Below are 12,382 nucleotides of genomic sequence, written 5' to 3' on the forward strand. Positions count from 1 at the left end.
GGGCGAGGGCGAGGGGGAATTGGTGTGCAGTGTTGATAACAAGTGGAATTGTGGCAACCCCAATGTGGATGCCGAGTTGGCAAGGGACCTTCGCCTCAAGAAACATGTGGTTTTGAGTTCAACTCCTCTTACCTCCTTGGGACCACTCATACGGGGTGTTTAATACTCTTCACTACTTTCACTGAAAGTTGAATAATTCTCATTCAAATCCGTATACCTGATCCATACGATTGTGGGGTCAATATGGCCCTACGAGACTGGTTAGGCTAAAGGCCTCGATACCCATCATTAGCAAAAAAAAAAAAGTGGAGTTGTAGTTGGGTTCAAATTCAACAATATAGATATTATTCTTTTTAGAACTCAATCCTTTATTCTATCCTTTTTAAATGTGTATTATTTATATGGGAGTTCTGAGCAAGCAGCATGGGACTAGCACACTAATGAGATGCGAAAAAACAGTATAAAAGGCGGCCAGATCATTTCATATGAAAATGAGAGAGATAGGCATGGAGGTTCTAGCATACCCTACCCCAACGGCTTGGAGAAACTTTTCCCTTTTTATATAATGTGGAGATGATTGAGATGAGACTTTAGGAGACAAGCTCGGCTTCAAAAAACCTTACAGGAAGATTACCTTAACACACACTAACAGTATTTTATGCTCTAGAGAAACCTACTTTCTCCCACACCGTGTACATGTGGTATGCGTACATGTCTCAGCTACATGAAAGCAGTGTTATCATAATAATGTTTTACTCAAATTTTTTACCTAAACTTGAATTTTATTAATGGGAGAGGGTTGGACACACTGTTAGCTTTTCTGAAGCTAACTGCTCAAACAATGGGGGTTTGGGATGAGTGGGACATTAGGCTCATTTCCAAAGGAAAGGGAGAAAGAATGACACAGGCTAGTCACCCCAGTGGCATGACCAACCTTTTCCCTTTATTAATATAGAGATCAGGTAGTTATCCAAAAGACTAATGGTCACAATTGTCATATTTTGATTTCTCATGCTAAATTTTCAAAAAAAATAACAAAAAAAATTCATAACATAATATTTATCCTCAACAAGAATCCCACCCAGTAGAGAAATCACACGCTGCCAATGTAGAGAAATCTCCCATGCCACACTAATGGCAATGCAGAGAAAGATGAAGATATCATAACATGAGACCCACATGATCTGGACAAGAGAGAGAAAACCACAAAAAAAAAAAAACCATATCAAAAAAAAAAAAAGGTGAGAGGGCGATGGTAGACTGGCATTGTGGAAAAAAAATTCTACTAAGCCTTGTTTGTTTGACAGGCAAAAAGGGGTAGGTCCCATGTTTAGTAGGGTGGGTCAACAGGAAAGGAAAGGATGGAGAAAAACAGGAAGAAATATTTTTTTTTTCCAACAAACAAACAGAGCCTTATATAATGCTCTTTCTGGAGTTGTACGTCGGCAAGTCTTGAGATGCATTTAAACAAACACAACTTGCTATCTATCATGTAATTATTTTTTTTTTTTTATAATAAAAGAAAAAATAATAACAGTCCCTTTATGGCACAATATTTTTTTTTTTTTTTGATAAAACCTTTATGGCACAATTTCACCAATTAATATATAACAAAAGTTGCTCAGCAGTCAGTATGGCATATCTTCTTCACATATACAAAATAATACTTCTCCTATAAACATATTTTAAGAAATATTTTGGATGAACAGTACATTTTCAAATCACTATCTTAATTCTCCACCCTTCATTTCTTTTTAATTTGTTAACTACCTAGACAATAGGATCTCAAGAGGACTTCAGTGGCATGGACAAGTTGAACACATATGGAAAGTGAGAGAAACTGAGTGCAAAGATGATCCAAACAACATATTGCAAGAAATTAAGATAATGAAAGATATGGAAGTTTCCAATGATATATGGGGATGCCTTACCAGTGGAAACACAAGCATCCCAATTTCAATGAAGAGATGGGCAACTTTTAGTGTCCTTTCAAATTCTCCATCTTCCCCTCCCCCTCCTCTCCCTTGTTACGTAGTTATTGGTCAAGATGGGTTTAGGCAACCTAAAATTTGTTACAACTACAGCATCAATTGGATTCAATTTCAATCCCCCAAGCCCCACTTTATGATGGGATTCATCAAGTTGTAAATGCTTTAGAACTAAATTGGGAGGAGACCTCACTATAGTAGTACCTACTGTCACAATAAACTGCATCCTAAAAAGCACAAGATAAAAAGACAGGTAACCTCATAGATTAAATTATGGAGCATAATTATGTGAGCTGCATTGAATCCAGATCTAATCAAGCAATATCAGCGAAGTGAAGGTTCTTGTCCATTTCAGAGTTCCAAGCGAATATATAAACAGAAAAGTAAATGAATCCTCATTTTTCAAGGGGGTATACCTACTATTAGCCCTCATTTGGCCCTCAAGTAAGGAACACCGATGAGAATATCTGCAGTTGCAAAGATGGTGAAGGCACAACCCTATTTCTTGCATGTCCAAGAAATCACGAAACCACCATGACCGAAATTCACATTACTAATATACAATACATTAGTGAATGGAAATGGCCACCTGATTATTAGATTGCAGCCATTATGACAAACAGAAGCAGATAACTTAAATAACCGATGTTGACAACAGGGAGAAAATGAATTTTCATTATTGATGTTTTACTCTAATCTGGAATGAAGGGAGAGATCTTTGGGAAAATTAATTGAAAAGGGTAAAGCATCAAGGTTCACACAGGTCGAACGATTAGTAAATGGAAAGGGTATGCAGGTTAAGAAGATACAACAATTGCAGAATAGGTATCAACAAACCTGAATGGTTTTGATATTGCATCAAATTCAACCAGAACACTGGACCCTTCGTACCAATCAACTAGACCAATGGATTTTTTTAACATACAAGTAAGCCATGTATCTATGCTTTAAACCTCAGCGACCGATTTATGAAGGTTGGGTCAACCTGCAGGAAACAACATAGTGGGCAGACATAGAATAACATCATCTGAGAAGCTGGACAATTAATAATCTCAATGATTTGTCAAAACATGTATTTTAGACAAACCTGGTAAATAAGAGATTTGAGGTTTCAGGTACCTGTGATAACAAGGACGAGTATAATTTACCAGTGAAAACAAACAGGTACAACTTTTGTCATCCCACCTGCATAGCAATACTGCTAGCACAAGCCCTAATAAGACCTAATAAGCATTTATTCACACAAGACATGTAAAATAATCATGTATGTAATGTTTAAAGTCCATTAGGTTCAGGTAGCTAAGCTTTCCCACTTAAGAATGCACCACTAATTCAAGCAATATTTTTTTAAATTCACCATGTTGGGCTGACATTGGGTAATGCTTTTAAGGGCATATCTATGGATCATAATAGACATAATGAAGAGAAAAAAGGAAAAAATACTCCAAAATTTATTTCTTTTTAACTGTTGCCTCCTCTTTACTGTTATTTCTCATGAATTCTGCAGTTGAAATCGAAAAGCAAGGATCAGAAAATTATAAAAATTACCAATGAATAAATACAGGAACAAGCTTTTACTGCGAACATAATCCAAAAGTAAATACAGAATTGCAAGGAATCAACTCCAGAAGGGTGGATTTCACCAAGAAAGGCAATTGGCTAGGCAATCTTCTTCCTGTTATTTGTTAGTTTTTTGCTAGCTGCATAGGCTTTTACCAACTTCCATATGCCTTCATTTTCACTAATTTTCTTCGTCATCGATCAAAACGAAAGAGGAGGACCTAAACATAAAATGTTGGATGTACAGACTAAACAAATACGCATCGACTGTAATTTCTCTGAACCATGATATGTATCTTCTTATGTTTTAAACTGTCAAAATTGTTGGGAAGAACAGTACAAGATGCACTCCTCTTATGGAGCCATCAGTCCTTCAATCGTATAGGAAAGAGATTCTGCCCAGTCTGCTCTGAATAGCAAAGTCTGCAGTGTATGCATCACATCATATTCTGGATCAAGCTTCCGCTGCCAGCCCTACAAATAATTAGACAAATTAAGGAAGAGTTAGAAAGAGCTCAGAAATCTCAATAAACTAAAATTATCCTCGTAGTGTTTTAAATTAGTACAGCATATGCTTCATAAACACAGCAAAACAACTACTCACCAAGGCTTCTCCCGATTAATTGGGGCTTGGCAATAGGCTTCTTTAAACTACAATATGTTCAGATATTCCCTATATCGGTCTGTGTTCATCATAATATCAACAAATAAATAATAACTTCAAAATCCTCAATGTGACATTTCTAATTTTTCCAGATAAGCTTCTTCAATTAAGGGTAGAATCAGTAGATACTGGAATGGAATTTAATCAAAACCAAAGGAACCACTAGCATGTCATGAAGATGAGTATTGGATCAGTCAGGCTCAGGCCAACCAATCTGTAACAGTATCAAACAGAATGGATCCACACTATTGGCTGGCACCGGCTGCTCCCCACTGCTTCTGGTTTCATGGGATCAATTCGATAAACAGATAAAACAACCACCTATGCCTGCTATACCTAGCTCTGGTGCTCCTATCATGGGGGAAACTTGAACTGAGTAAATGTGAAGGCCCAGATGATCTGTGATCGTAGACCACCCTCCCTGATCTCATGGAACCCACTGAGTGGATCAACCACTGGAATTATTAAGCTTTTTCCCATGGGATATGCCTATCCTTTGGATTACCCGATCTAACATCCACTTGGTATCTATCAGGAACAATCTGTCCTCGACCCCAAACCTAATATCTTTAGCCACAAATAAAGTCATCCAGAACTGGACCTAAAAGGGTCAAATAAAGCTTTTCATAGCTCCATTTGAGATGAATTGAATCTTGGCACTTGAAATGGATTTAATTTCATAAAATGTCACAGCAACCTCATCCAACATAGAACTAACAATTACTATAAGTTGACATTCCTGTCCTCCTAGAAAGAAAAGTCTTTTTTTTTTTTTTTTTTTTTTTTTTGTTTTTTTTGTGTTGTCGAGAGGGGGGTCGTGGGGGGGTGGGTGGGGGTTGTGGGTTGGGGTTAGAAAGCAAGATAGAAGTCACTCAATGTAATATATTACCTAGTTTAGTTAACAATGACCTGGCTTAGGCAGGGTATGTAGATTTTGAATGTTATGCACCCACCATGCCTAGCTTCTTTTTTGCATGTGCCCACTAAAATTCTGTAACTTTATTCCAAAGAAAACAAAGAATATGTTGAGAATTTCTCCAGTCCAACGGGAAAAGAAGACAACATTAGGGCTACCTTCTTACTGCTCGAAAGGTTAGAAACAAGTCTTACCCAAAAAGTTATGAACAGATTGTGAAAAAAGGGGAAATATTATTGGGTGCATGAATGATCCTTGCAAAAGGAACCATAACCAGGGCAGCATTCTCATACAATTATATCTATCCTACATCTTACTTCACGCTTGTACCGCATGTTCCAATGGAATCCAAGAATTAATAAGCCCACTAATGAGATGGCTAAACAAGGGTGTTAATCCTAGCAAGTGTTTTTTTGCAGTAGCATGCCTTTGTGAGATGAAACACCCCCCCCCCCCCGCCAACCCCCTCTACAAATGATATAGTTGTGTTTGCTGGTATTTCTCAAACCTTTGGGGCATTTGAGTTCCCTCTGCTCACATGCTGCGGGATATGCTTTATTCTGATCAGGGTCATTATTATTGCAACAGCCGTTTGTGATCCTACCAAACCTCACAGATGTATTGAACTGTTTCTTATGCATATAAATTATAAAAAGCATCAGGATAGTTGATTTTCTAAACTTCAAGACCATCTCTCCTTCAGCAAAGTTGTTGGCTAATTTTGTCAGAAATTACCACTTACCTTACAAACCTGAAGCTTAATCCGTGAACTCAAACCTTAAATTACGAAATCCTTAACAATTAAACCTAAACCCAAAACTAAGGAATGTGAACTGTGGGAGCCATCGAAGTTGAAAACTTTGTGAGAAAGAGAGATTGCCACCAAAGTTGCCACTTAGAGTAGTAGGGAAAACTGTTTGGGTGAGCCGGCAGACTTGCAGCGGAATGCAACCATCATTGTTGTGGCTGGGATCATCATTGATTGATTGGAAGGAGAGACGACCTGTGGCTGGATTTTTAAGAGGCATAGCACTGTTGCCAGAGATGCAGGGTAGTCATCACTTGAATACTGTTTTCAGCCAGAGGGAGGACAATAGAAGGAAGAAAAGAAAGATCAAAGGAAGAGGACGATGAATGTCTAAATTACTGTTTTACCCCTTGTATTGAAAATTAACTGAAGAAGAAAGGGTATCATACATCTTGAGATTTAGTGAAATCACATATCCTCGTACAATAATATTTTGTCTTCTAATTATTAATAAATGGCAAGGTTTAAAATCTCAATCTCGCCCCTAGTCTCGCTAAACCAAAAAAGAGAGATATGGCGAGATCTCGCCGAGATTTTGTATTTTTCCCCAATCGACTCGGTGATTGGTCTTGGTGAATGGTGGCCATATGGTCTTTGTAGCCCCTCAAACTTGCCATTTACCCCATTTTAGGCCTTCTAAACACAATGAAAATATCAATTTTTAAAAATCACACCCAAAATTGTACCTTGACTTCGTACCCCATGTAAGTAGTCTTCGGACGCTTCACCCTAGGCTATTCCACAATAAAAACAAACAACTATAGACAATGTTTCTATGACAAAAATGGTTTTGAGAAGTTGTTTTAACCTAAAATTATTCTTGAGAAGAAAAGGATCTCCAAAGGTTAACGATGAAGTGATAATCTCCAGTCTCAAAGTGTTGAAGTTGTTGATCTACACTGTAGAGGAGAAATTTGGCAAGAAAAACAACCAAATGCTCACTTTTTCTTCACAGTAAGGCAAGATAAGCGAACAGGGAACTACAATAGATAGATTATTTTAAATACTTGGGGTCAATCATTAGCAAAGAAGGGGCTATAGAAAATGATGTGTCCCACAGAATTAAACTTGGATGGATGAAGTGGAGGAGTGCGTAGGGAGTGTTATGTGATAAACGTATGCTGGTTAAACTCAAGGGAAAATTCAACAGGACAGCAATACAATGAACCATTACTACTAGGGCAGAGGGTTGGGCAGTCAAGAAAAGTAATTTGAATAAGTTGGGGGCAATAGGAATGCGGATGTTACGTCGGATGTGCGGCAAAACCAAGGGTATAGAGTAAGGAATGATTGTCTTAGAAAGAAAGTGGGGATCACTCCGATTCAAGACAAGCTCCGCGAGAGCCGATTAAGATGGTATGGCCATGTTCAACGGAAACCTATGGATGGTCTAGTCAGGAAAAACAACTAAATTCATATAGAGAGTTCCAAAAGAGGTAGGGGCAGACATAAAATGACTATTAATGAAGTGGTTAGGAAAGATATGCAAATGGTAGGGTTGGATTCTACTATGACTGCAAATATACCACTATGGAGGACAAAGACCCATGTATGACCCCCCGTAGGGAATGTTCCAGTGATGCTGTTCTATTTTACTACTAAGACTTATTTATTTGATCGCCTTTTACTTCTGTGCGCACTTCTTTTATTCTGTTTTTCTTTTATTTTGATACGTATTGGATCCATGTAGCCGACCACATTAAGTTGGGATAAGGTTATGGTTGTTGTTGTAGTTTTTAAGGCAAGATAGGCGAGAGATGTCGAGTTATGTCGAGTTGGGTCGAGTTAAGGGTCGAAATCATGTAAATACCCATGTAATTTGGTCTCGAGTTGAGCCAAGACCGAGATCTCGACCGAGATATTGTACATTTTATATATCGCCTTTCATTTCGTCTCGCCACTTTCAAATAGAGAGATATTAGCGAGATCTCACCGAGTTCAATGATAAATGATCCCAAGAGTACAGAAGAGTTGGAAGAAGGTGGAGTTTTTGGTCGTATTCCTCCTACCTAGCGTTTTGATTGGTAAATGTTTGAATCAGGTCACAAGCTTTTAAGAAATAATATTCCCGACTGCCAAAACAATTCCACAGGCATGCATGCATATACACTATCAAGAGATTACCTCGAGAACCAAAGTGGTCACCATCACAGTGCAAACATTGCCATCAATGTTAACTTTATGACGCCGAACTTGCTCAAGCAATTGCCGCATGCAGTCAGCAGGATGTACAAGATCGCCTTCTGAGGTACCCCAGAAATCAAATGACTTTGTCACTTCCTGTAAAACACCACAATATTTGAAAATAAATACACAGATAACCAGATTGAATGGAAGGCAACAGGATTTTTATAGCTGACCCCAAATTGTGGGGATAATGCTTCACCTCAGATGTAAAAGCAATGGAACAAAACAAAGATGTACAAACAAACAAACGAACTATGGTGATACTGAATTAAGGATGCTCTACATCTGCAAGCAATAATAAAAATTGCCTAGCGCAGTCGGTGAGCTGTGGTGTGCAAAAAGCCCACTTACTAAGAGGCCTCGAGTTCGGGCCTTCTGGCTATTATCTACTTTTCCTCCCAACTTATCCAAAAAACATCTGCAAGCAATACCACAGTCCAACCTTACAGGGGTCTACCTTAAGAATCTACTTCTAACATCCCAATCTGCACCAGAAATAAATATTTCAAAACGACTGGGATTTGACATAACAAAAGAGTTCACAGCAGCCGAGGAGTAAGTTAAATATTGTGTTCTAACTTTCCAGACCCAGTGTCCCAAAGAAGTATTGCAAGAAGATTGGGATTTGACATCATGTAAGATTCCACAGCAGCCACTACATCTCTATAAGAAAAGGGCTAATAAATCAAACCCAAAACATTTATCAAACTTCAACCCATGCAACGGCTCAAAAGAAACCAAATAATGATCAACAATTGAGTAACCCCTGCCTACTTTAGCATGGATTGATCATATGCCAGGGAAGGTCAGATCCAAAGCTTAAAAGAAATTGATGGGGGTAGTATAAAAGGTTGACTAGAGTGCTAATGGGTCTTTGGACAAATGACAAAGTTGTCAAACACTTTGCTGAAGCATCTTTACCTACTGAGAACCTAACACCTGAAATGAAAAATGTACAAGTAATCATATATACCTCAATGAAGGCCTGTGGATTTGGGCAATTCTGTTGTTTTGACAATCTCAGCGTGCACTCTGCAGCAGTGCGGCCATCTCGAAGGGCAACAGATTTAAAGAACTCCAGTAAATTCACTCGATCACTCTTAGAAAGCTCAGCAGTCATGCCCACATCAAGAAAAATGACATGAGGCCTGGATTTGAATAGCCGTTTACGTGAAGATTTGCTCTGAGCTACTCGGACAAGGATATTTCCAGGATGCATGTCCGCATGGATAAAATTGTCCACCTGAAAAATATATCTTGGAATCATAAATGCAATGCAATAGATTGAATTATGTTAATTTCTAGGAAACAATTGGAGAATCATAAAGGAATTCAGTAAGTGAGATCAAGTCCTCCTGCTCCCTCCCTTCTGGTTTGAGGGGCTTCATATAAGGCCCTCTTTGGTATCATTTTTCTTTTTGATTTTTGTTCACAAAAATGGTTTTGATTGCATTTGGTATCATTTATGGAGCTTGTTTCCATTTAAAAAAAAATTGATAAAATACAAAAACCAAAAAGAAATCAAGAGTCATTTATGTGTTTTGGCGAAAAATGATTTTCAGTTATTTTTGCGCTGAATTTTAATGAACATGTGCATAAGTCCCAATATGGAGAGATAAAATAGTCATTTGCTTTGTAATTAGAAATCCAAACCCCTTGCCCCCTCTTTTTTCAGTCCAAAGTGGATAAAAAGAGTTATAAGAAAGATGGATTAAAGGAATCTCTTCACCCATTTCTTCAAAAAACTATTTTGGCAATAGAGATACCAAACTATTTCTCACAAAAAATCATTTTTGTCAAGTAGTTACCAAACCGTTTTTATGTTTTGATAAAAAATGGTTTTCATTAATCATTTTTGTTAAATACGTAAAAATTAAAAAGAAAAATCATACCAAAGAGAGCCTAAGAGAGACAGGAAAAAAAAAGAGTTAGAGATTGGCCGATCCAGGAATGTCTCATTTTAATGGACTATTTATGTCAGCTAGCTCCTTAGCAGATGAGTGAGCAAAGGCAAGGGCAGATAGATCATAGATCACAAATAAATATAGGTCAATAACCTATCACTCTCTTGATATTGTTCTGTTACCAACTACATTGTTTTAGGTATCAGAGGAGTCATTATTTATACTTAACAAAGAACCTCAATGTCTCTTTTCAAACATCTCAGTTTTCTATAAAATCTTGGGCATCCAAGTAGCAAAGAAAAACGGAAAGACTAGCCCTCCATAATCCAAATATTTAGGTTGGCTACCGTGTCAGCAATAAGTTCATAGCACCTATTAATAGGTATTCCTTTTTTATCCAACAATTCATAGTGAAGGGGAAGCCCAGAGAAGTGGAATGTCTTCATATCACAAATCCTCCCAAAATCTCACCCTAGTTCCAGAGCTAGAGTAATTCCCTTCAAAATAACAGAGATTTTTCTGCAATGGATGAAGAGTCCTTTTAATGAGGAAGGCTGCTTTGGAAGATGATCCTTTTTGCATTTAGATAATGTGAAACAGGAGAATTTTGAAAAACAAGCAAAAGTTCGGTCACAGCTTTGTTTGGTACATCATAAAAGCCTGGGAATCAGTGAAGAGTGCATTTAATGAAGACCTGACCCTAAGTTGCACATGTTTCTCTGTCCTTATGTCAGGCTAATAATAAGAGAGCCACCTTCATTTACTTTTTCAAGCCTTTGTTATGAGATGAATAATCTGCTTACATGCTGCAAAATGCGGTCATCGCACATGCTACGTGCAGGTGCACAGGTTACATCATTGTATAGAATCTGTGTATATATTTCTCATGTTTTAATGGACATCTTTATTTAATTCTGATGCTCTCTACAATGGAAAAATTGCCATAGCTAGAGTCCAAAAGTCTGCTAAGGTATACCTCTTTACTAAATGAACTAAAATTTTCTACTTTTATATTTACTCTCCATGATCCGATTAGGGACTATCATGTTCATCACCATAACTTCAAAGCAACTTGCCCAAAATGGATTTACCATTGATTTCAGAAGACCCAAGCCAAACCCATCCCTCTTTGATCAAGAAACCACCTTACTAACATGGCAAATAGAACGTCTTGGTCACCTCCTTTCCAACAGAAAAAAAAAATCTCTTTACAAATGTTTACAAGCCTTTATATCATAAAAACAGAGCAAAAATAGAGAGGAAGTACATGGAATGAGTAGAATTGTGCTCTGAATCAAAGTAAAATTTTCTTTATTGGACAAATAGCCTTTTTTTTTCAAAACAAAAGATCCTCACAAAACAATTCCACAACCATGTCCAACATAGACATTAATTGATAGCAAGCACCAACAGGTAAAACAAGAGAAATGGAAAGGAGCTTGCCGGATAGATATTCCCATCAAGACCAATACAAAGACTAAATACAGTCCTAGACTTTGATTTGTGAGTAGTCTGGCATTGTGAGACAGATGCTTTTGTAAGGATGGGTTTCATGTTTTGTATTATTAGAAGTGGGATTTGTATTGCCACCTTTTAAAATCTGCACATATTTCTTTCTTTCTTTCTCCTGTATTAATGAAGTGTTATTTGTCATGGAGGGAAAAGAGAGAGGGGGGGGGGGAGGGTGGGGGGGGAGACAAATGGAACCTTAAATAAACAAGGGTGCAAAGAGAAGGGAGCTTCATTCTTCATAAAAGTTCTATGCTTCAAATTATCAACAAATTGCAAGCTAACATGCTAGGAGCTTCAAATAAGAAATGGATCTGCAAAATTACATAAACATCCATCACTGAAAATGATGAAGCTATTGCTTTTATGGGAAAACAAGATGGACCCAGAGCTGAGGGATTCTAATTAGTTTATGTTGGCTCCATGTTGCCTTAAGTGCAACATGCGGTGCTTTTTTAGAGAATAGTGCTAGTTCCACCTTGTAGGGATATTTGGAAAGAAACACCATTAAATCTTCAGAAAGGGGGAGGGGAAGACAACTGCATAGAACGACTAAAAAAATTAAATATTGTAGTAAACTAGGACTCAGCAGTGCAGGGTTTTGAAGAAATAAACTACCCTATTGGGGGGGGTGGATTAGGACCCTCTCTAGCCCAGGGGGTTCTGGAGAGGGACCAGTGAGGGTTCTCTCTCTCTCTCTCTCTCTCTCTCTCTCTCTCTCTTCCCTCGCTAGACCCTCTCCCGCACCCCCCAGGCTGTGGAGGGATTTATTGTCCAAGAGCTTCGCCGCCGAAGGGATTGGATAAAGTAGAGACTGGATTAAAGTTAAAAAAAAAAAACAAAAAC

At 37.9% G+C, this 12,382-nt stretch overlaps 1 protein-coding gene across 3 annotated transcripts; it reads right to left on the minus strand.

Annotated features, from left to right (window-relative positions):
- Positions 1–3,407: 3,407 nt before the first annotated feature.
- Positions 3,408–9,365, minus strand: LOC122078896 (probable serine/threonine-protein kinase abkC). 3 transcript variants are annotated; one of them, XM_042645090.1, is made up of 3 exons: positions 9,097–9,365; positions 8,061–8,216; positions 3,408–4,022 (listed from the first exon to the last, which is right to left on the minus strand). In XM_042645090.1, exons 1-3 carry the CDS (start codon positions 9,340–9,342, stop codon positions 3,903–3,905), a joined length of 522 nt encoding a protein of 173 aa, XP_042501024.1. In that variant the 5' UTR covers positions 9,343–9,365; the 3' UTR covers positions 3,408–3,902. The 3 variants fall into 3 exon arrangements, with proteins under 3 accessions (XP_042501024.1, XP_042501026.1, XP_042501025.1); XM_042645092.1 differs by lacking the exon at positions 3,408–4,022 and adding an exon at positions 4,089–4,231; XM_042645091.1 differs by lacking the exon at positions 3,408–4,022 and adding an exon at positions 5,094–5,209.
- Positions 9,366–12,382: the final 3,017 nt, after the last annotated feature.

The sequence above is a fragment of the Macadamia integrifolia genome, chromosome 5 (genome assembly GCF_013358625.1).
Source record: "Macadamia integrifolia cultivar HAES 741 chromosome 5, SCU_Mint_v3, whole genome shotgun sequence".
NCBI lineage: Eukaryota > Viridiplantae > Streptophyta > Magnoliopsida > Proteales > Proteaceae > Macadamia > Macadamia integrifolia.